This window comes from Eulemur rufifrons, chromosome 23 (assembly GCF_041146395.1).
Source record: "Eulemur rufifrons isolate Redbay chromosome 23, OSU_ERuf_1, whole genome shotgun sequence".
NCBI classification, from domain to species: domain Eukaryota; kingdom Metazoa; phylum Chordata; class Mammalia; order Primates; family Lemuridae; genus Eulemur; species Eulemur rufifrons.
In genome coordinates this window covers 12,740,461-12,766,148 of record NC_091005.1, presented here as the reverse complement: position 1 = coordinate 12,766,148, position 25,688 = coordinate 12,740,461, and the positions used below count along the sequence as shown (strand labels likewise).

The 25,688-nt window shown below is 39.6% G+C and overlaps 1 protein-coding gene across 1 annotated transcript in view; it reads right to left on the bottom strand.

Moving 5' to 3' along the window:
* NFAT5 (nuclear factor of activated T cells 5) overlaps positions 1-3,262 on the bottom strand; it is a 113,757-nt gene extending 110,495 nt beyond the window's left edge. The window contains exons 1-2 of the mRNA XM_069497840.1: positions 3,173-3,262; positions 1,388-1,441 (exon numbers count right to left, since the gene is read on the bottom strand). Coding sequence (XP_069353941.1) covers positions 1,388-1,441; positions 3,173-3,245 — 127 coding nt within the window. The 5' untranslated portion in view covers positions 3,246-3,262. The remainder of the gene's footprint in view (positions 1-1,387; positions 1,442-3,172) is intronic.
* Positions 3,263-25,688: the final 22,426 nt, after the last annotated feature.

Sequence of the window (25,688 nt, the reverse complement as noted above, 5' to 3'; positions counted from 1 at the left end):
TTAAAAACCAGAAATCTGCTTCACTAACATTTCTAAAAATTTCTCACTTCAAACTGTAGTTGTAAAAATATCTTTCTTTCATATTAATACATGTATATGGGCTTCTTATACGTACAAATATAACCAATAATTGGAGAACTTTTTATATGATCTATTAAGTATATAAAGCCTAAGAGAATCTTTATATGTACTGTTAAGCTAATACTTAAGGAAAAAACTAACACTTATTAAGCTACTCTATACTGGGCACTTTATACACATTAGCTCACTAAACTTAAGAGATAACTACATTTTTATGCAAAGAATAGTAAAGTTTAGAGAAGTAAAATCACGTGCCCAAGGTCACAGAGCTAATAAGTAGCTAAACTGGTATTCAAACTTAAGCTCAATTACAAAGCCCATTTTTCTCCCACTATACCACACTGCCAGTAAGGGAGGCAAAAATCTATACTCAAGTCAAACTTAAATATTTAGGGCCTTTTTTAAGTGGGCCATAAAATGTTTAAGTTACCGGTTACATACGTATTTCACAATGGCAGCTTGGCTTTGGGTACAGAGCACTAACTAAAACACAGAAAGTACTGTTACTGCTACTGTGGGACTTTTTTTTTAAGTCTCTTAATTTTGGCCTCAGTTTCTCAACTCTATGTGGGGAAATTAATATCTTTGCTGTCAAATTCCAGAATTACAAGGACTCACAGATAACATATGCGAAATCTCTTCAAAATCTACAAAAACAACACAGAGTATTTTATCTTAAAATGCTAAAAAAATACAAACACGAAGTTTTCTAAAGTAACTGTCAGCTCTTTAAACTATTGTACAGATTCTATTAACATTTGCCAGAATTTTCTAAAACCCTTTTTTTCTAAGCATAGCTCAATTATCATCTCTATTACTTGGCTTTCCTTATCCTTAAACATAATGCAATAGTAATAGCATCAATGCTTTTGTAATAAATAATTAACGCATCATTTTGAAATGTTCAGCATATAAAAAGTTCTAAATTCTGAATTTTCAAACTAAATATGTGTTTGGTGTCACTCTTTTAGTTATATTCATCATCTTAAATGTTTGGGCCTTTTCACATTCAGTTTGTGTGCAAAAAGCTAGAATTAAGATCCGAATTCTAAAGTAGAACACCCAACACATAATTTAAAATGATTTTTCAAGGCTTCTCGAAGAAGATACAACAGCCAACAAGCACATCAAATGCAGCAACAAAATCCACTGGAACATTTAGCTGCTCTAAAAGAAGGATCAGGCTCTTCAGTTGAAAACGACATTGTGTGAGTTTGCAAAGTTTCACACTTTCCCATTTAAACTCCATTTCAGAGAAAGCCTTTGCATACTAACACAATATGCTTTAAAATGGCACTTTGCTGACCTTCCAATAGTCCAGCTCTATGAAAATTCTGTGATGAGTGTAACTTCAGAGAATCTGAAAAACACAAAAAGCATTAGGTACTTTTTATGCTGAATGAGGAAAAAAATGCCAAGGATGGCATACATCTCTTATATAACTGCCATGTATTTTAAAGAGCTAAAGCCTATATTCGTGAATATGTTCCCTGCAAAAGGAAGGCTGAATTGTCTCTACATTGGTCTCTAAGCTAAACTTAGATTTTCATTAAGTATTTGTTTCATGGAAAATTATCTGATGATTACTGCCCAAATGGTGTTAATGTCTTGACTATTTTTAGCAGCCATTTGTAACACATTATTAGCCCTGCTCTAAGAATCATCTCTTCATATTGTCTCTTTCTTCTGACACTCAACATTATAATATTTCTAAACCACTTCAGGTAACGCTGCCCAAAAAACATCCTGCAGGATGGTGACTGCCAACTAAAGTCATCGGAGCAACAATGGCTACAGTTACTAAGTAGGACTCTGTGTACAAACTCAGTCTACAAAGTCCAGTACCTTCCAGAGTTAAACCATTTCACTTTGATTCACTTAAACAATTTAAATACACTAACGTGTGAAGCTGAAGTCCCTTTTTTTTTTTTTTTTTTGGAGGAGGTGCAATCAGCAGATGGATACATCAAACCAAAAGCAGAAGGAACGCTGAATTTCTCAGGAAGGGGGTTCACAATGGCACGTTTTTTTAATATGCTGAAATGAACAGTTAACAACCCAGTTATGTCTTTTGCCCCTCCCGTGGTTTAAAAAGTGGTGAAGAGTGCAGCGGGAGTATTTTGATTTTGATGCCCCTTGCACAGGGAACCTGTTCTGACACATTCTTGTGGTGTCCAGTAAAGGAATTTAACCTGAGTAGAGATCAGCTCAAGTGTTAATATTTCAGATGCTGGGAATCCCCTGCAGGCCTTAGCCAAAAAGAGTTTTTAAATGAGTATCTCTGTCCAGTGTCCCCTCCCTGCAGTGAGCCTTTGAACAGCAAAAAAGAGAAAATTCTCAAAGGACAGCGTCTGTGCCTGAGCTGGTACTCCTGGGAGAGGTGAGGAATAAAACCAACCCAGAGAGAGTACCCCTAGCTTTGTAAAAGAGAGGGAGAAGTAAGTAATTAGAATGCCACGGAGGTGGGAAGAGAAAAAAGAAAATTCGGGCCCTTTCTAGCAATAAGATGACGAGGAAAGGAAGGACGCCTGTTCAAGGGGGGCTGTCCCAACAAGGGGAGGGAGTGGACTAGGCCGGAGGGAGACGGGGGTAGAACGACGGCGCACAAACAAGCTGGAGGGGGAGAAAAATGGTGACCCTGCACCCAGAACCGGCTCCAGGCCACGCCGCCCGCTCGGGGGCAACTTTGCTGGGGAGGAGGGTCCTGGTAAGAGCAGTCGCTGCGCGCCGATCGCGGCGGCCCCAGCTAGGGGCCCAGTCTGGGGTGATCCCCAAGCGGAGGAGGCTGGGGCCCGCCGCTCGCGGAGTGTGGCGGGGCTGGACCGGCCGAGAGCCGCTCTGAGCGATCCGTACCGCAGAGACCCGGGGGCAGACGGAATCTGGGCCCCAAGCGGCCGGCGGCTCCCGCAGGGCAGGCGACTCCTCGGCTTGCCCTCTCCACCAGACCCCGACCCCATCGGCCTCTCCCCACCCCAGCAAGAGAGGCCACTGGGGTCGGGACTGAGCTGCCCCCGGCCCCGACGGGGACCCCCAGCCTCCCCCGGGCCCGGTCTCCCCGCCCCCACGCCCCACCCCCCCAAGCCTGACTCACCTCGCGAGTACAGGGACTTGGGCGATTCCAGGTCTAGGTCCGCGCTGAGCAATGAGATGAAGTCCGAGGGCATCGCAACTCGACCCAGCCCGGCCCGAGGGCAGCGGGAGGGGGGGAGCGGCGGTGGCGGCGGCACCTCCTCTCTGGGACCGCGGGCACCGAACCGGGGGCGGCGAGGCGAGGGCGGCTGCCGCTGCCTCCTCCTCGAGGGCAGTGACTTCCACCAGGCCGAGGACCGAGGAAACGGCGGCGGGTTGGAAGGGAAACTCCACAAGGACTGATTCCCGGCGAGCCAGGAGAGGGATTCAGGGCGGGGAAGGGGAGGGGGGGAGAGCCAACGGGTCCTTTTCGTGCTTCTCCTCAGCGAAAACTGACGGACGCCGCCGCCGCCGCCACCGCTGACAGGAATCTGAGCCCCGCCCCCCCGCGGAGCACTGCGCAGGCGCGGAGGGGGGCGTACGAGAGAAGGGAAGAGCCCGGCGGCCGCCGGAGGGCGGGGAGGCGCTCCCTGGAACAGCATCAACAAGGGCTTCGCTTCCTGCCGCCGCGGCCGGCTGCTTTCCCGAGTCGGGAAAGGGCCCCGCCGGCAGGGAGGGAGGGAGGCGGGGAGGTGTCCGCACGCTGGGGCCCCGGGGAGGGAAAAGGTATTTGCACCTGCCTAGTGGCGGCGAGCCTGAGGCGGTGGACCTCGCGCCGATCTGAGCTTAGGAGACAGACCCGGGGGAACCGAAGTGTCTGCGCGAGGAGGGGAAGGACCCCAGAGACGGGCGGCGGCCAGGCTGGGCTGGCTTGGGGTCTCGCAGGGGAATGGAGCTTCATAGCTTGGACAGCCACCAGCCCTTTGGGGTTTTCATAGCAATGTGCACATTGAGCTGGCCAAAGGGCTGTCAGACTCATTTCTTAATTAGGAAATGGCAGACCGTATCTTAAAATTTTTCCTCGAGTTATCGTTTTTAATGACTTTCTCCCCTACCCCAACCTTTGGAGGCTGAACATTTTTTTTTTTAAAAAAAAACGATCTCTGTGATTGTGCCGGGGCGTCCAGGTTTATTCGGATGGGAGATAGAAGACAATTTAAAAATTGGATCATGTTGATCCACCTCGCTGTTCTAAAGGGAAAAAGAAAAAAACCTAACGCTACTCTTCCAGTTTTTCATTTTTTACTTTTGTACTAGGCAGGGATGGAGGAAAAACATATTTAATTAAGTTTTTGCTATTCTGTTCCTGGGGCCAAAAGTTTCCGTTGCAAAAACTTAAAATCCTCACCTACACCGCAGACCGTTTCCTGACTCTCTTAATAGACTTCTGAGAAATTTTTAATCGAGTTATTAAAATATCAATTGGAGTGCAGGGTGTGCATCTTGGGAAATAATTTTAATCTTGTGTGGAATATTGATGCCAGCAGCCACACAGGCAAGGTTTTTAAGCTATTCGAGTTGGTTTAGTTTTTTATTTTATTTTATCTGCAAAGATAGTTACAAATCATAAAAATCAGTCTGTATTTTTCATATATATATAATTTATAGAGCCTTTTCCCCATTAATTTGAGCAATTCATCTGGACTTGGAGTGCTGAGGTTGGGGGAAGAAGCTCTCAGCAAAGGAGGCCCTAGTACAGGTGTCTTTGGGGTGGGGCCCTTTCCAAAGCTCCACCTGCAGACCTAGAATTTAAACTTGTGTCATCAGAGCCTACCTATCTTCCCATTTGGACATCTGATTCATGTTGCCCAATTATCCTTCACTGAATTCTATGTAGTAATTAATCAACCCTGTGAACATTTTCCTCCTGCCAGAGGTTAAGAAAGCTTTTCAGAGTCACCCCAAGATGGCAAAGCAGAACAGGAAATTACCCTCAAATTTCCATTGCCACTGTATGCTGTTGTAACAAGTCCCAAGGGAAGTCCCTTCATAACTGACAAGAGCCCCACTCATCTGAGAGAGGAAGATTCAAACCTTACATTGCCCAACAGGCGAAGGCCTACTGAAATGCTATAGCTTCTGAATTGGAGTAAACACCTGATGGAGACCTCCCCCATTCATCAGTCACTACATCTTGTAATGGACAGGAAAGTGCAATGCATCAGGCAGAGCCCCAGTACGAAGAAAGTTGAGTGAATCACTCTGAGCATATCCCTTTTCCCCAGATCTATGTGATCATGCAACAGATTTAAGGTACAGGAAATCCCCAGTACCGTTCTGACCCTAATTAACAAGTCAAGAATTGGCAAGGCCTCTTCCTCTTTCCCTTAGTACTTCTCTGCCCTTTGGTACCTATTTTTTTTTCCACTGAGGCTTTGTTGTGTATGTTAATCAGATTTCCCCTGATTAGGTAAGAGCAAAGTGAAGAGGGGTCCACCAAAGTGCGACTTGCCCTAAACTGTGAATTCCCTTAGACTGGAACTCTATGGGCTCAGGCCCCACCCCATCAGTTCCTTCATTAAGCACTGATTACATCCCGATAAATATTTGAAAATTCAACGCCCTCTCTTTGTCCTTTTACAGAGATAGATTCTTTGAAAAACTGCTTAGATGGATAGTTTTCATGGCCATGCTTTGCAACAGCATAGAGACCTAGATTTTCATTTTGCCCCTCAAATTTCCGTGACTAAAAGCACAAATTAATTCATTAGTAAACAGTGTTTGTTCTACTCGGATCGAAAAATACATTGTGACCTGCATGATATTTAAGGTCATCAAAAATAACTCTCTGATCATTGTGTCTTTAGCAAATCATATGCTACCCTTAGTTCCAATGATATTTCCCTCTGTGGTCATTTACATCTCAGTTGCACCCCCTTTTATTTGGTATTTGAAATAATCTAATGATATATTTTTTAAATGATAATCTATACATACTCCTTCATAAAATTTCCTCTGAGCACAATAAAAAAGTAAAACTTTAAGCATGTATTAAATAAAATATGGAAAGTCCCTCTCATTGAAAATTACAATAGGATCATGGAACAAAACATAAAGCAGATTTAGTAGTTTGCAGACTTCTTTTATGTTACTTCCCAATCATATATCACATTCCCTAGTCACTTTATTAAAATTTCACAAGAACCCAGATTCAACTAAAAGACTGTGTAGATTATGCAATAGAATGGCAGTTTTTATATTGGTGGTGTGTTCTTTAACCCCTCCTGGACCTGTTTTGGCACTTTGTGAATTGTGTAGCTGGATCGACTCTAAAAGAAAGAGTTTCAAATATCAACCACTGAAAAGGAATTAAATAAACTCATACAGAACAGAGGAATGTGTTGTCACAAGATCTACAGAATCTTTGTCATTATAATACAATTAAAGCTGTTAAAATAATTTTAGTCACACACATATTGTAAGGAACCTGCTAAACAAACACAAAATCTGCAAGGAAAATTTCCAGAGCAATTCAAGTAATGGAACAAAAAAAAAGTTTAGACCGCAAATATGTTAGCCCTGCCTATTAAGGGAGCAGTCCTTAATAATAACGGAGAATTGATAGGGGTGGGAAATAGCAGTGACCGTATTTGCGCTGAACTTGTAATCAAATTCTTATTTGATTATGTTTATGTGTCAATTTTCACACTTAGAACATGTTGTAACAAATATTTCTGGAGGCAAAATTAGTTTCTATACTATTTACAGTCAGGTGTAGAGCACGCCCACTCTTTCCATCTTCCAGAGAGTACCTTTATCTTATAATCAAGCATTTCATTCACTTTGATGGAAGACTTCTGGATTTTATGAGTTGGTCTGAGTTGGAGTTTGTATCTGAAATCCTACAGAGACCATTACGTTTCTCAAGATTTGGAGTAATTGCAAGTCCTGAGATACAGTTCAATCAGCTTGAATCTGGAAGATTTAGTGAGCAGGGAGAAAGGAAGTAAATGCCAGAGGAATTCAAAGGCTGGATTAAGGAGAGAAATTTTCATGGGAAAATAGAAACCCCAAGCCCATTAAACCAAGAAAGGAAGGAAGATAACGTCTCTAAATCATTCCAGTGCTAGGCAGGTTAGACATATGAAAACTGCAAAGCAAGTCCTATTCACACTGGCCCTGATACCACCACATTGCATTTGCTACGATGCTCTTTCTACATCTAATCATAGTATTTATTGAGTCTAGTAGCCCCACCTCAGCTCTCTAATATTAGTCTGATAAAGAGTATGAATTAGTAAAGGTTTTACAATCTCCTAACATCCTCTCTCTTAATTCAGGGAGTTTTAACCCGGGGTCCATTGGTTTGCTTCAAGGCAACTGTAATCTTCCTAAAGTTATACACACATTTTTACAAGCTTGTACCTATATGCATTTCTTTCCCTGGGACAAAGGTTAAAATTTTAGCTTTCATAAGCTTTCTTAAAGAAAGTTCCATAAACCAGAAAAGATGCAAAACCATCCCTCTACATGAAGCTAAAATTCACTCTTCTTTCATTCCATGAATGGGTGCCAGGAACTATGTCAGGTGTAGGAGATACAATGATGTTACAAAGATGAATATAAGAAGTGAACTCAGCCTGACCAGGGAGATGTCCTGCAAACAAACACATGCATTGTGATAGGGGCTATGCTAGAAATCTGTGTAGGTACTAGAAATAAATTATCCTTTTGCTTTCTCGGTGAGCCCTGAGAGGGGAAGAGGAAGGGATGTTGTCTCACACACCATACTCTTTCTTCTCCGCCCACTATCCCCCACAGCCGATATCTCTTCACTTCAAATGCAATTTCCTACAGGGATTAAAAGAGGCTAGACAGTTACAGGGCAAAGTCCTGACACAGAGGTTTACAATGTGATGCATCACAGCTACTATGTGTTGATGCAAAGATTCCAAGAAATACCTGGGCTTCATTGGACTTTGTCAGCGGATGGTCAAAGAAACACTGACTGTCTTTTTTCAGCTTTGCAGAGGATTATGGCTCAATACTTGGGTTAAGGATGCAATGATAAAATACTTGAATCGGTCATCCACAACTAAGCCCCAGAATTGAAAGGCTGAGTTGAAGTTATTGGATAAACTAGACTGACTTTAGAAATAACATATTATATACTCAAGAGGCATTTGCTTCACCTGAATAAGGAAATGTAGACTGCTCCAAACACGGGAAGAGTCATACAAAGGATCTGTCCATAGGTGTTAGAATCTAATTTTAAAATACGAGATTTAAAGAGAATATTTATTTATTCATTCCATTTCTCCACCTCCAGAAATCTTACTTGACCTTCAAAGTCCAGCTCAGACATCCCTTCCTCTGCGAATTCATCCTGAACCTTTCCAAGCAATATTAATTGTTCTCTTCTCAGGATCCCCATAGCATTTTGTTCAACGTGCTGGGGTAGCAATCATCACAGTGAATTACAGTTCATAGGTCTCTCTCTGACATATTGTGAACACTTGGTTGTACAGTATCCAAGAAAGTAAAAACAAATAAAACACAGTCCTTGCCTTAAATAGCTTATAACTGATTGTGAGCACATAGCTTTAGCACCCAGACAGAAAGAAACAAACTCTGTAATGGCCATCTGTTGACATTTTAATAAGAATTTGATATTAGATACAGAGCTTAATAGAATGAAAAAAGAAACTGGAAAGGTAAGAAAAGAGCAGATGTGAAACGTCTTGAACATGATGCCAAGGGTTTTGTTCTTTATTCTATGGGCAGTGGGAAGCCATTGGAGATTTTTCAAGAAGGAAATGACCTCACCAGAGCTATTTTTTAAGAAAGTAACAGAGGCAGCAATGTGGAGAGTAAACTGGTAGCTGAGAGCCTCAAAAGAGAGACCAGCCAAGAGCCAATGAGGCCCTAAAGAGTAGAGCAGGGAAAAAATGGAAAGAAGGAATTGTATATGCAAGAGACATTGTGGAAGTAGAATCAAAAGGACTCAAATTGCTCAAATGTTGAGACTGAGGAAGAGAGAAAAGTCTGAGAAAGGAGATTTTGGGACAGACGTTTGAAACATCTACTGGCAGGTTCTTCATCGTTGGAGTCTAATAGCTTAGCCCACCAAAAAGTCCTTATGGGAAAAGAAAACTCCTCTAAACATGAATCACCCAAGAGATTTATACTTTGTTAACTAGAAAGGCAAAGACTCTCATCAGAAAGGAAATGATCCTAGACTTACTCTTAGTAGGAAATCTAAGTGAACATAACTTGCTGAAACTCAGTGAAAGAGTAAATTGATAAGAAACAAATGAGCATGCATTTCCAATTTTCACTCCAAATATACTTGAGCATTATTTAAGCCTTTATATGTTCACCTTCACAATAACTAAATGTGGAAGAAGTTCAAGAATTCTGAAGGCCAACGATTCTTCTGAAAAACACTTGTAGAAAAAAAAGCAGCCATAGTATCTTTAAAGAAGATCAATTGGCAAACCTTTCATTCATGGAAGACTTGGGAAATAATAGACCTACGGTTTACTCTGTAAAGCCTGGACCAAGGACCAAAGCACTTAAAACCCAGGTACTAAACAGGCTGAGGGAACTCTGAACTCAGCCCTGACAGCCTGAACTGAAGTTGTAAGGAACAAGTAGATCATCTGCTCTTGATAGCTGTTAGATGAATGCCGTTTTTGAGTGCAAGAGAAATATGAAAAAGAGGGAAATTCAGAAAGAAACATTCAGTAAGAGAATAACAGGAGAGAAAAAACCTAGGGAGAGTTGTTCCAGTAGGTTTCCCTCCAAAAGCAAAGAGGAAGTTGTCATTTGTGTTACTGTTCGTGAGCAGGTCAACCCTGAACCCCAGATCAGACTGGTCTTCACTGTTGGGGCCATCTGTAGATATGTTGCCCAGTGAGTTCTAATTTCTTCTAGATAGACTTGGTGTTTTCTTTATTGTACTCACACACCTCAGTGGTCAAAAGCTTCCAAGAGAATATTTGATCATTCATGTGATCCAAGGAAGTATCTACTATTTCTCAAGGATGCTACCTGAACCTATTTATGTGAAGTTTATCAAGAAACTATTTGATAAAGCAGAAAGTGAACTGACTTGGAACCCTGAGTCCTAAGTTCTAGTTCCATTCTGGCACCTACTGAGCAGAGGTTGTCCACTTTTGGAATGCCCAGCGGGCACTCATGCTTCTCCTTAGTGTGACTTTCCTCCAGAGACTCTCCTCTGGACTTCATCCTGCGTGGGGGAAGGCTGGAGCTGCTAGCACCACCATGCCCCAGAGAGGAAAGAGCCTGGAGTAGCCTAATCATGAGGAAGCACAGCCAAGAGATGAGGAGAGAGAAAAACCAGAACCTGAAAAAATCACTGGAGTCTCTGGAGGAAGCCATGCCTGACTTCAATTATCGAGTTGATAAATTCCTTATTCCTTTTTTATTTTTTTCTCAAGAGGTTGTTTGGAATTGGGTTTTCTGTCACTTTAAAGTGAGAAAGAAAGTCTTAACTTGACATAATCTTCCCAGGTTTATGGAACTTTCTTGGCCTCCATCTCCTTTCTGTGAAATAGGTGGGTTAGATCATTAATCAGGCAGGGATTGTGTTTGTCTGCTAATAACAAACACCCGTGGCTTAGAGGTTTTAGTTTTCTCATGTAAGGAGTCTGGAGTTAGGCAATCCAGCGCTAGTCTCGCAGCCCCACAGTGTCATCAGGCACACAGCTGTTCCCCTCTGCCAGCTTTAGAAGTGGTCCTTGTTCTCACACTTACAAGATGGCTGTCACCTCTAGGATTCATGTCTGCATCCTAGGCAAGAGGAGGAAGGAAGGGTAAAGGGCAAATGGGACAACTCTGTTACTTAGAAGACAGACACAGTGGCTTTGACTTACATCTCATTGAAGAGGACTGTGTCACATGGTCACCATCTGAAAGGGAGGCTGGAAAATGCATAGATGGGTATAATGATGCTTTGAACAAAATTGGGGGTTAGTTGGCAAGGAAGGTGGGGAGAATAGATGTTGGGGAGACAATTTCAGTATCTGTCACAGAATACATAATAGCAAAGATAACCTTCTGAAATTCTGTCACTCTTGTGTTTTTTCCATTTTGTTTTACCTAACCATTTCTTAATGAAAAAGAGTTAAATCCTTTATAGAAACAGAGCACATCTGAAAAATCTAAAGCTTTGGGGAAGTAGAGGTACATTTCATATATGAAATGACAATAAGCAGATGTGAGATATCTGACTATAGTCAAAAGCTCTTCAGATGTATTATCATTTTCCTGAAACTTTCTTAAACTTTTAAATTCCAAACTTCAAGAAGCTTCTCATGAATTCCAGCTATTCTGGCATCTTCTCTGGTTGAACTAAGTGACCTGGTTTTTCCTTCTCATTTCCAGTCCCTCTCAAATGATTTCATATCCTTATGTTTCATCTCTCCAACTAAATTGTAAACTTGTCAAGAGCAGAGCCCAACACTTAGCACAATGTTGGATTTGTAGTGAGCAATCAATAATGTTTGAGCAATGGATGAATGAAGGAATAATAGAAATCTGGAGTTTCTATTTCTTTTCTCTCTCCAGAACTCTGCCCTCAATACATGCTTGTTAACTGATGCCTCTCAGAGTCATTACCGAGGCAATTTGTATCCTAGGCAGCCGGCTTTAGAAAGCCCTTTACTTTCTACCCTCAAATCTTCTCCACCATTATATTAATATATTCAGCCTGGTCCTATGAGTCTGTCCTGACCACCTCCCTTTGCCTAACTGTTTCACCTGGGCCCCTGCCCATTTTAACTGATTAAAGGTCTTACCTTCAGGAAATTCCTCCTATGTCTAAATTAAATTTTATACACAGCCATTTCCTCTTCTTTTGCTAAGTTGACAGAACCGCAGCAGGTAACATGTTTACCAGGGCTTTAGAAAGGCCTGAGTGAGTTTTTTAAAATAAAAAATAAGTTATGTTGGGGTTTGATACTGCAAAAACAATATGCATTTATTGTAAAAATGAAAAATAATAGCTGAAAATAAAAATAAGAAGTTAATAAGTAATAATTAGTCAAAAACTCATAAGCCACCACATAGAGAATACTCATTTAGTATATATCTTTCTGGAATGTCTCCATGCATATTTTGCATTACATATTACCAAAATTGCCTATGCTATTTATACCATTACCCTGCTTTCTTTTTTTTCGGGGGGGGGGGGCTGACCAACTGCATATTTTATTAAATGGCTTTGAATAAAAAAAGTGAAATGCTTCATTGTGTTTTTTCAGAAACTAATCAAAAGATTACAGAGTCCTACACAATGTGAAGACACAAAGTGGATGTTGAGCAACTAGAGGTCATTCCAGGTGTGGAATTTTAGAAAGTTAGTCCTTGGAGTAAATGGCACCGTGGCTCTGGCAGCAGATACAAAGGAATGATGCTCTGGAGAGGAGGTAGGGACACTGCAATCGGCCAGTGGATAGATGAGGGTCCCAGCTGGAGGTGGGATCTTTAATTTTACGGTTTATCTTCCACTGCTTATGCCTCTGTCTTCGTAAATTATCCTGCTTTCTTGACATAACTTTGAGCATCAGTTCACATCGATAAATATTCTTAATAATGTGTGATGGCAGAAGAGTATTTCATTATAGGAAATACCTTAATTTATTTAGCCAATCCCCTGCTTTTGACATTTAGTTTATTTCCTTTTGTGAAAACCTTTGTAAATACCACTGAGATGAACATCCTTGTAGCTAAATCTGTGCTTATGGCCTTTTCTTAATAATTCCGTTTGGATACACTCCTCAATAAGATTTACTTTGATGACCAGTAAGTAGAAGTAATACACATTTCATATGAAATGACACAAAGAAAAGCAAGCCCATGGTAGCTCTTTACTATTATTTTGGGACCTAAATTGTGTTCAGCTTGCAGGTTTCAGGGCTTACTCAGCATAACCTAATGCAATGGTTTTAAAATATATTTTTGTGGCACCACACCTGGAAATCTGAGCTTCCGGTAGAACACTGCAGAAATGCTGATAGGGAAACTTAAAATCACAAAACATATAACTACATGCTAAATCAGATGCAGCTATCACAGCATCTAGTATAGCCAAGCATGAGGTATCCATTTAAGAAAAATACATCATAGGGGAAGGGAGGGAAGGGAAAAAAAAAAAAAGAAAAATACATCATAGAAAAATTTATAATTGAGAAAGTATGGCCCATTAATGAATTATTTTTCTACTCCAAACTGGAAAAAGGATGACATGATCTGATTTGATGGAGCTCAAAAACCACGAGTGCGGGTAGGGAAAAGCAGAATATTTCATTTTGAGTCTCCACTCTGCCACTTATTAAATACATCAATCTCTTAATCACTCTGAAACCTCAGTCTGTCGCTCTGCAAAATGGATTTAATAATTACCTTTGTCATAGGGAGAAAATGAGCTAAATTATGAGAACATGTTTTGTAAAGTGTAATACTATCACATGAATGTTACCAGTGGTTGTTATTATAGTTGATGAAGTGTTGAAAAATTCAGGCTTTACTAGAACTGAGTTTGTCACAAAGATCAGACAGCATAAATCCAATCCCAAATAAAAGAATTTAATGATTTGAGAGCACTCCACCAAACCTAACATCAAATAATGATCTTCTAGAAATACATGCTTAAATCAGTCTTCAAAAGGTGAGATTAAAATATTCCCTCCAGTTTTAAAAGTTCTTTTATTCTAGTACTCAGAGGGGAGAAGACTCTCATTCTGTGCGCTTTTATAGTTGATGTTCAGTAGTTTTTCTTACATGGAGAATAATAGTGACCTGAACTTTAAAAATAAGTGATTTTGCAAAATACAAAAAGTATATATACACTATGATCATAACTGCAAACAAGTTCATGAACAAGGACAAAAGCAACCAAATATAAGAATACTTTGTTATATTTTGTAGCTTTACAGTTTTTTAGGATTTCTATTTTGAGTCAGAATACATTATATCAAAATTTTAAATATATAAAGAATAAATTCTCCTCTCTTATTTTTTTCTATGTCTTTAAAGTTTATAATTACATGGGCAAATCAATTTAAAGAAATTCATCCCAACTTGAGATTACTTAAGAGTTCTGAGTCCTTTAATCAGCTTATTCCCACTCAACTTTCAAGATATTTCTAATTAGACAGAAAACATATCATTCTAATCTATGTTTTAGAAAAATAAAACCAATCTTCCTATCCTGCCTATCCTGATTAGAAACACAAGGAAAACAAATGTCATAGGCGGGGTAGAAAAAAACATTATAAAAGAAGACAAAATTTGTGATCATCTCAATCAATGCAGGAAAAAAAGCATTGTCATGATTTAAAATTTTTTAAATGCTAAGCAAAGCAACCAGGAATAAAAGAGAATTTCTTTAACCTAATAAAGGCTTAATTAAGTTTAGCTGCAAATGACCAAAGACAAACAAAAAAAACCCAGTGGCTCAAATTTCTAACTCTTGTGAATATAGGCAATCCCTGCCTCGTATGGCAGCTCCAGTATGGCAGCTCCAAAATCAAGAAAACCCAACTCCTATTTTGATTGCCTGCAAACATTCCACCTTGTGGGTCAAGATAGCTATTCTACCTCAGCTACCAAGACATATACCAGCCAACAGAAAGGAGGAGGAAAAGAAAAGAGAAGAGCTTGCCTTCCCTTTAAGGACAAGCACCACTTCTAATTATATCTTGCTAGCCAGAGCTTAGAGATATAACCACATCTACTAACTGCAAAGGAGGCTAAAAAAAAAAATAGCATGCATTTCAGACAGCTATCTGACCAGTTAAAAATCTAGGACTCCGTTACTGTAAGGAGAATAACAACTGATAATGGGAGACAACTCTCTACCAAAAATCTACAGCAAACCTACAGCAAGCATCATAATTCATGATAAAAATTTAGAAGGATTTCATTAAAATAAAAAAAAAAGACAAAGATGCTTTCCTCACTTTGCTGCTATTAAACGTTATCCTAGAGATTCTAGTCAATGCAATATGAAAAAATAAATAAAAGAGAGGAATAGGGTTGCAAAGTATGAAAGAAAAATCATTGTCATTTGCAGTTGAAATAACTATTTACATAGGAAGTCCAAGAAAAATATTAAAATAGTCGAGCGACTTGCTGGTAAAGACAAGATCCAAAAATCAATAGTGTTGTTAATTCACTTCTAGGTTTGAGAAACTCTCACTTATGTGTATAAGATGACATGCATATTGCAACGTTATTTGTAATACTAAAAAACTATTACTGAAATACTGAAAATTATTGTAATATTGAAAGTGTGACTAGATGTCATCATTTAAGACCCTGGATCCATTGGTTCCCCAAAGTTTGACCAGTTTCCCAAAACTCTTTAGTAACACATCCAAATAAAATTCCATCTTAAGCCTGTTTGAGATGATTTTTCTTTCATTTGCAATCTTATTGGGTCCTGATACATCTAGAGACTATCATCAAGTAATCTAAATCCATACCCAGATTTTTAAAACAGGAAAAAGGCAACAACTATCGAGCAAAGCCTAAATGCCTCAACTCTAGGCCCTCGAGGCTAACTAAACCACAACAACCAACATCTCTGATGTTTACAATGTACAAACTATTCCGGATAACTCCATTGATCAAAGCACAAAATCAATAATAAAAGAAGTGAAATAAACATAATACTTAAAATACAAGAAAATATTTTATAAATATGTCTTATAAAACTTTATATTCATATAAATCAGCTCAAGGTAAAATTTTTTTCTTTTGTTTAATTTAAAATAGGAAACATTTCAAATATACAGAAAATGGATGCTATATATCCACCATCCAGATTCAAAAGATGTCAACATTTTCTATATTTCTTCATTTATGTTCATATTTTTTAGAAAGAAATAAAACAGTATACATAACACTTAAGTCCCATTACCTATCCTTTTCTCCTTTCTTCCTCCTCATAGTAATCATTTTTCTGAACTTGGTATGTGTCATTGCCTGGCTTGTTTTTGTACTTTTGCTACACAAGTATATATCTTAAACTAATACCCAAAGTGCATTCCACGTAGAACATTCCTTCTTTGGGACATTTATAGATGTTAGTGGAAGAAAAGGATTTTGTGGTCAAATATGTTTGGGAAATGTTAAGTTAAAATTATTTTTACCTTGGACTTTTTTACTTTTGATATTTTGCTATGCACTGTAAACCAAGGGCTAGCTACAATGGATAGGGTTTCCCAAACTCTCATTTGACTACTGACATTTTTTCTGTGAATCCATTTGCAGCTGTTAAGATCTTCTGAGCAGGATCAAGTTAAGGAGCAAGGGATAGGGAAGCAATAATAATAATAATAATAATAATGACTGTCAGGTACTTGTAGGAAAAAAACTGACTCAGTTTTTCTATTCTCTCACTCAAGAAATCACTTCTTTGACCTCAGGTCACCAAATATATGTGTGAATTTCTCCCCACCAGCAACCTATTCTCTAGAGTAGTCTTCAGTGGACACCAGCTGGGTGTCCTACCACTCAATTCGATTCCAAACTATCCACCTGGAGATACTGTCATATCCCACAGGTTGAGGGCTCACAGGATTGCTCGCGGCTTTCCAGTAGCCAATCGCAAGCCCCAGGTGTCTGACCAGCTATAAATCGGGGTTCCCACAGCCCCTCCTCAGATTTGATTAATTTGTTAGAGCAGCTCCCAGGACTCAGGGAACACTTACCAGTTTATTAAGAAGGACAGCACAAAGGATACAGATGAAGAGGCACAGAGGGCAAGGCATGGTGCGCAGAGTTCCCAGGCTCTCCCTGGCGCACCACCCTCTAGGAACCTCCACATGTTCAGCTATCAGGAAGCTCCTGGAACCCAGTCCTTTTGGGTTTTTCTGGAGCCTTCATTACATAGGCATGATTGATTAAATCATTGGCCACTGGTGATCAACTTAACCTTCAGCCCTTCTTCTCTCTCTGGAGGTTGTGGGGGTGGGATTGGGGGAAAGTCCCAACCCTTTAATTCTCCCTTGGTCTTTTCTGTGACCAGCACCATCCTGAAGCTACCTACAGGGTAGGTACAAAGACACATCACTTTGAAAATTCCAAGGATTTTAGGAGTTGTGTGCCTGGAAACTGGACGAAGACCAAACATATATTTCACAATGTCACAGTACTATTACTGTTCCCATTTTACACGTGGGGGAAACTGACGTTTTATTTTCCAATCCAGCTCAGGATTCCCCTTGCTTAAGAGGCACGTTAAGATGCAAAACAAGGCTAGGCACGGTGGCTCACACCTGTATTGCTAGCACTCTGGGAGGTTGAGGTGGGAGGATTGTTTGAGCTCAGGAGAGTGAGACCAGCCTGAGCAAGAGTTGAGACCCTGTCTCTACAAAAAACAGAAAAATTAGCCGGGCATGGTGGCATTTGCCTGTAGTCCCAACTATTCGATAGGTTGAGGCAGGAGGATCGTGTGAACCCAGGAGTTTGAGGTTGCAGTGAGCTATGATGACGCCACTGCACTCTAACCTGGGTGACAGAGCAAGACTCTGTCTCAAAAAACAAAACAAACAAACAAACAAAAAAACCGGGTTTAATATCAGTATACTATACATCTAAACACTATCACTATATATCAAAATAACAGCAAAAAAAAAAACCAACAATGGGTATAGTATCAACATACTATACAACTACACACTATCATACATCAAAACAATAGCTATAAATAAGAGTAAACTTTTTAAAAACACACTAAAAATAATATTATATATTGTTTTATATAAAATATATGTATCTGTGTGTGTGTGTATATATATATATATGTATTTTTTTAATGAACTGGAAGGAAAAATTCCAACCTCATGATAGGTGATGGTGGTTAAATTCATCTTTCACTTTATCTGCAATGTTTTGAGGTTTTTTTAGAAAGGAAGAAACAAAACAAAGACTGGTAGCAAATATGACAAAATGTTAATGATTACTTACAGTGAGAACATGGGCTTTTTAAAATTCCTTGTTTTCTGTATTTTTTAAGTTTCTTAAAATAGAAAAGAATTTCTAAAGAAAAAAATGGGAAGGAACTATACCAAAATAGCAATAGTGACCATCCATTTAATCTTCTTTCTGCTTTTCTAAAATTTCCAAAGTTTTTATAATAAGCAAATCTATAATGGGAGGGAAACTACCAAATCATTTTGTTTTGTTCTAAACTTTAGCTTTTAGCAAATTAATCCTAATATCTGGAGGTAGTTAATGTCAGTATAGAATCAACACCCCGTACCAAGTATCTACAATTAAATAGATGGTGGAAAAGCCCATATTTTTCTAACAATATTCCTCCACCCAGAAAAATGGGTTAAAACCCTCTCCTAAGCTTAGAATCATGTGGACATGAGTCATGGACAAAATGTCAACGTCCATTGTGTCTTTAATTTCTAAGGAATAGAACATATATTTGCCTGCACGTGTGCATATTCTGAAATACTGAATTGTGGTTACTGCCCAAAGACAATTAACACATTGAAAATTAGTAGAAATGAGGTATTTACTGGAATGAGATAGGGTTCCTCTTACAATCTGTTTTGTCTTTCATTGCATTGATATTAACAGTTGGGTAACAGCAGGTGTGAGTGGGTAAAATGACTCTAAATCACAATCACATGGGGGAAGTTAGAAAAATTGTGCATAGCATGGAAACCTTTTTACTTTTGTAGCTATCTGAGCAAGCAATGCTTGGGTTTCCAAGTCTAGTGACAGATTTATTTTAATGTAATTGAATAATTGGAGTTTTCCACTGCCAGAAACTTTTACCCACTTCATTACTTAGGGGATTAAAAGAAAATTTGATCTGATGTTTTATAGAGCTTTCTCTTCCCAGGGACCCAGAGAGAGAACAACTGCGAGCACATGACCCTGGATGTTATCTGTTTCCGCTGTATCTGACTGAGCACAGTATAGATTAATCATTGCCAAAAGTTTAAACTCTGCCTATCACCTCTATTGTTCCAGAAGAATTGGGTTTTATGCTGGAGGAAGAACCTTAGCAATCACTGAATCCCTCTCTTTTTACAAATTAGGGCAAAATTTTGGCAGAAATAATGAAATTAAACTTAGGCATACACTATGAGGTAATTGTACTCTGGAAAGCTAACCAGGAAAAGCTTAATGGTATGATTTGAATATGTCCCCCAAGTTTCATGTGTTAGAAACTTAATCCCCAAATTAATATGTCGATGGGGGCCTTTGGGAGGTAATTAGGATTTGATAAGGTCATCAGGGTGGGGTCCCCATGATGGGATAGGTGGCTTTTTAAGAAGAGGAAAAGAAATCTGAGCATGCACACATACACTTGCCCTCTTGCCATGTGACACCCTTTGCCATGTTGTGACAAAGCAAGAAGGCCTTCACCAAATGCCAGCACCATGCTCTTGGATTTCCCAGTCTCCAGAATGGTGAGCTAGATAAACATTTTTCTTCATAAATTAACCAGTCTGTGGTATTCTGTCACAGCAACAGAAAATGGACTAACATACAAAGATGTTCATCACAGTATTGTTTGTAACAGGACAAAAAATTGAAACTACCAAAACATGCGTCAGTAGGGGAACGGTTAATAAAACATAAAATGGTCATACCCAAAGCACTATGCAGTAGATAGAAGGAATGAGCTAGATCTAAGGGGACAGACGTTAAAAACACAGTAAAAGAGCCAAGTTGCAGAACCTGTGAAAAATATATTTATATAAAAACTCATGCAACAAACTATTTTTACATGGGTACAACATATGCGGTATGTGATATGATCCTGAATGTAAAAATCTCCTAAAAGGTCTAAACTGTGCTGTCCAATACAGTAGCTACTAGTCACATGTGGCTATTTTAAATTTAAATTAATTAAAATAGACATACTAGGCCGGGCACTGTGGCTCACGCCTGTAATCCTAGCACTCTGGAAGCAGAGGCGGGAGGATTGCTTGAGCTTAGGAGTTCAAGACCAGCCTGAGCCAGCGTTGAGACGCTGTCTGTACTGAAAACAGAAAGAAAAAAAAAAATAGTCACACTAGCTACATTTCAAGGGTTCAATAGCCACATGTGCTTAGTGCTACTGTTTTGAGCTACATATATACACAAGATTTCTATAATTGCAGGAAGTTCTATTGGACAATACTGGTCTAGAAAAATACATGCCAGATTCATAAAATCATGTAGCTGAGTAGTGGTGAAACCAAAACTGGTGTCAGAAGATCACTACTGAAGTGTTTTTGGCATGAGGGCTTCTTTGGGTCATGGGTGGATGGATGGATGGATTCATTCATTCATTCATTCATTTATAAACTCTTCATTCATTTGGAATCATTTACTTACTACATGATAAGCCCTGGGTTCAGTCCTTGGGAAACAAAATTCAATCTGATGCCAGCCCAGCCCCAGAGAACCGATTAAGTCGATGTCAGTCATCAACTATGTGCTGAATGCCTTTTCTTTGGCAGACTCTGTGCAAGGCCCAGGGTCAGTGGTAAACATAACAGACACAGTCCCTGTCCTTGTGGATCTCACAATCCACAGCAGGGTTTCTCAACACTGTGGACATTTTGGACGGCTCATTCTTTCTTCTGGGTGCTCTCCTGTGCACTTCAGGATGTTTAGCAGTGTCCCTGGTCTCTACCCACTAAATGCCAAAAACACCCCTCCCCAAGTTGTGACACACAAAAATGTCTTTGGACATGCCAGCTGTCCCCTTGGGGACAAAACTGTCACACTGAGAACCACAGGGAAAGACAGACATTAATTAAATTATACCAAATTATTTAAATGATGATAAGTGTTTTATTTTGATGGGGATGTGTGGGTTGCTTTGAAAGCATTTACCAGAGGCCTGCCCTAATCTTTAAGGGGTAAATGTAGAAAGCTTCCCTGAGGATGAGTCAATGTTGCCTTCCCTTTTTGCCAAACGTGGACAGAATTTGCCTGCCATGGACACAATTCTGAATAAACAAGTCAGGGCCGATGGTGCAGGAGAAAGGAAGTCAGATGTCAGATTCCTTTAGGAGAGGTAATGTAGGCTGGGTTTTATGCATAATTATCCATTTCAGATCCTGCTATCTGGAGCTCACTCAACTGGCACTGCTTGGGCAGGCTGCCATGAACTTGAGACTAAACCAGCTAGTAAAAAATGAAGACCAGCTGCAGGTCCTGCCTTCCTCACCACAAATCTGGAGGGCATAAATAACAGAGCAAAATGAGAATCAGGATTTACCACATTTCTCCTTTCTCGAAGGATTTGGGCAAAATCTCCCTCTGCCTCACTCCAAGCCTTTACAACAAAAATAAATCCTAGTAGAGAGAATTGGAAAAGACCTGTTAGATCACCAAATGCCTCCATCCCCAGGGACCATGATAGTCAGCAGTCCCCAGATGCAAAATGTGATCAGATCTTTAACTGTTCTTTAATGAGGCCAAAAGGGACTCCTTGGAGCTATGGCATCTATTTTAATATTTTGAGAATTGTGTTTTAAAAGCAGCTTTGCATCCTACTATAACTTCCTCATTTTCTTTCCCCTGAAAAACAGGGAGCCTGAACTGTGAGGGAGGTTATCTTAGTGTTCTTCTGTCCTACCACTTATTTTATAGACAAGGAGACTAAAGTCCATGGAGAGGAAGTGTCTGGCTCAAAGTTGCACAGCTATTTGTGGCAGAGTCATTCTCAAACTTCTTGATCCCTTTCCCCTACATCTGGGAACAACAAAAGACTATATAATATACATTAATTATATATGTGTATATTATGCAATATGAGGATCCTGGAACAGAGGAAGGACATTAGTGGAAAAACCAGTGAAATCCTAATAAAGTCTGGAGTTTAATTAGTAGTAAGGTACGAATATTGGTTTCTAAGTTTTGACAAATGTTCCATGGTTATGGAAGATGATAACAGTAGTGGAAACAGGGTAAGGGATAGATGGAATATCTGTACTATTTTTGCATCTCTTCTATAAAGCTAAAACTATTCCATGGCCGGGCACGGTGGCTCATGGCTGTAATCCTAGCATTCAGGGAGGCCAAGGCAGGAGGATTGCTTGAGCTCAGGAGTTCAAAACCAGCCTGAGCAAGAGCAAGACCTCATCTCTACTAAAAATAGAAATATTAGCTGGGCATTGTGGTGAGCACCTGTAGTCCCAGCTCCTTGGGAGGCTGAGGCAGGAGGATCACTTAGAGCCCAAGAGTTTGAGGTTGCTGTGAACTACAATGATGCTACTGCACTCTGGACCTGGCCACAAAGCAAGACTCTGTCTCCAAAAATAAATAAATAAATAAACTATTCAAAAATAAAAAGATTATTTAAAAAAGAAGTAATAAAGGCACATTAGAACAAGTTCCAACAAAACAGAGTTTAAAGAAACAATAACAAAAAGAATTAAAGTCCTTCCTTTCTGCCTTGTAATTCTGCACCTAAATTCTAATCACTTTTAATAGCTCAGTGTGTCTCTTTCCAGGTATATTCTTTTACGTTTATTCAAACACACACTCCCCTAAGTTTTAAAATATTCTATCTCATTTAAGCCCTCTAACAATTATATTGAATGGGCACGACAATCAAATAAGGAAACCGAGGCTCAGAGAGGTTAAGTAACTGGCCCATAGGCACAGCTAGTAAATAGTAAATGTCAGGGACTATATTCAAAGCAGACTCTACCTAACTGCAAAGGCCATGCTGTTGCCAGGATCCACCAGGCTGTTCCCTGCACAAGGGTGTTTAGCTCAGGGGGTGGGTGAGTGGGAGCCCACTTTGTGTTCCCCAAGTCACACACTCAGGCAAGGGCTACACCTGTATGGAGAAGTAGGGTCCTCCTTTACTTGGCATGAAGGCTCCCTAGGGACTAGCCCCAGCCCTCTTCCTTGCCGCTATCCTATGCCAAGAGGAAGGCAATGTTGGCCATGGCCACGATCGTTGTAGAAAATAACGAATGTGATTTGGGATGTGTTTCATGTTGCCAGTGGTGAAGGAGGTGAAGGGAGGTGTATTCTGTAAATATCAGGAAAAACAGGAGTATGGAATCACATAGTATATTCTAGCAAGCCCACATTCTGCAGATGATGGGTGCACACTTTGGGTCCTCTGATGTTAACCAACAGCAGAAGATTCAAAGTGCAAAATGTGTTCAGCTGTCTTTCTCAAAGCAATGTGCTCCACTTGCTAGGAATGGAATTTTCACACGTTTAAGGTCAAAGTGAAATTTCTGGGAGGGATCTCAGTGAATCACGAAGCCAGTCACCACTTGCAGGGGCTCTGAATAGGAGGAAATCAGGACAACAATATGCTGAGTTTTTCACCACTGGCCTGTGGGCAGTTCAAGGATATTGAGCCCTGGGTGACCTTCCCAACAGAGAAATCACCTTTGGATACATTAGCACAAGTGGCATTCTGAATAATGCCCTGGCAAAATGCACTGGAAGTTTTGCCCCTTAGAAAGGAGGAGACTACACTCTATCTTATTAGCCTTCACGCTGTGCCAAGCCCTGCATTAAACACTTTTCTGTGCTCTCACTTAATCCTCACACCACTCTGTCAGGAATATACTGCATATTATCATCCCCATTTTACAGACAAGGAAACTGAGCTCAAAGAAGAGCGGTGTCTTGCCCAAACGTCACATTCCATAACCAGCTAAGACAGAATTCCACAACAAATCCTTCTCATTTGACTCCAAAGCAGATGTTTGTTCTAAATGTTCCAAAGTTACTTTGCAAACAAGCTATGTATTTTAATTTCCTAAGTTAAAAACAACAACAGAAAAAACCCAAAATGGCTTCTACAGCATATGCTATCACCATACTGTGGTTTATATCCCGAGGCTAGATGGTGAAATAAAAACTAACAGTCCCTTTCTAGCACTCATAAAAGTTCTGATCACACTTTTCTACACTCAAGGAAAATCTAAAGAAATTCATTGTGATACCCAAGATACAGATTCCATATTTCAAGCTTGGTATAATGTGTGTACCTGGTATCTGACTTTCGCTAATATTTGCCCTCCCACTCTAGAGTAAATAATCATGATATTAACTAATATAACATAAAGTTTTCTTTCCCAATATTTTATTATGAAAAATTTCAAACATATAGACAAATTGAAGGAATTGTATAGAGAACACTCATATACCACAACCTAGATTCTACCAATAAAAAATGGTCTTTATTCTTTTTAATATGTGCCAGGAATGTCGCATGATTATCTCACTTAATCCTTGAAAAAAACTCTTTGGGGGGTGGACATGCTTGAAGTTCTGACTCGGGTGGGGCAAAGGCAATATATGTAACCTAAACATTTGTGCCCCTGTAATATGCTGAAATAAAAAAAATAAAAATAAAAATAAAAGATTAGAGGATTAAAAAAAAACTCTTTGAAGCTGGTATTATTATTACTCCCATTTAATGGTTGAGGAAGTTGAAATTTAAAGCCTTGGAGGAACAAACAAGAGTCTACAAAGCTACTGTTTGTAAAACCACTACTCTAGTTATATTTGCAAAGATGGAGGCCAACTTGAGCTGAATTTAGTGGAATTTGATTAGTTCAGACAATGTTGGTGATTTATTTTCCGTATTAGAGAGTTTCTAGGTATAAAATTCAGCAAAAGAGTCTATGTGCTACTTCTCTACAAAATTCACAGAAAAAAAAAAAAAGTCTACATGCTGAGCAGGAAGGGATTTGTTCTTTTGGATTCCACAGATGGGGTATTGGTTTTCTTTATTAAAAAAAGTGTACAGCAGACATATATGCACAAAGATGTTCATTGTAGTGTTACTTAAAATGGAAAAATTGGAAACAATCTAAATGCCCCAAATTATCATAGAAAAAGTTGATTATGGTATGTTCACAAGATGGCATATGTTACAAGTGTTAAAAATTATCTTTCCTTTGCCTCATAGAAATATTTGTCAATCTAGCATATGGCATATGTGCACGATCCAAATGTAATATGATATTCAGGGAAGTAATTTTGAAGACTTCATATCATGCAAGAAAATGATAGATTGAATATCAGAATCTGAAAGACATAGAACTCCAGGAGAAAAGGATATGATCTTTAAAAAGCACCACCATTTGGAACATATCTTGTGTGCATTTAGCTCAGTCTCGAAAAGCCTAATAAAAGATACGAATAAAAAATCACCAGTGTCGTTCATTGTGCACACATTTATTGGGTGCTTACTATATGCAGACACAGGAGACTCAATGGTGGAGAGAAAATGTTCCTGTCTGTGAGCAATGCAGTCTGTACAAGAAGTAATTGTCCAACCTAGTTTCTGGGTAGCATCAAATGACTGATATAGGAAGGGCTCCTCCATCTGATAATACTAAGAACAGTAGTTGTCATAGGGTGGGGAGCCATGTTCCCCCAGGGGACATTTGGCAATGTCTGCAGACACTTTTCTTTTTTTTTTTTTTTTTTTTTTTATTTATTTTTTTTTTTGAGACAGAGTCTCACTCTGTTGCCCAGGCTAGAGTGAGTGCCGTGGCGTCAGCCTAGCTCACAGCAACCTCAAACTCCTGAGCTCAAGGGATCCTCCTGCCTCAGCCTCCCGAGTAGCTGGGACTACAGGCATGCACCACCATGCCCGGCTAATTTTTTCTACAAATATT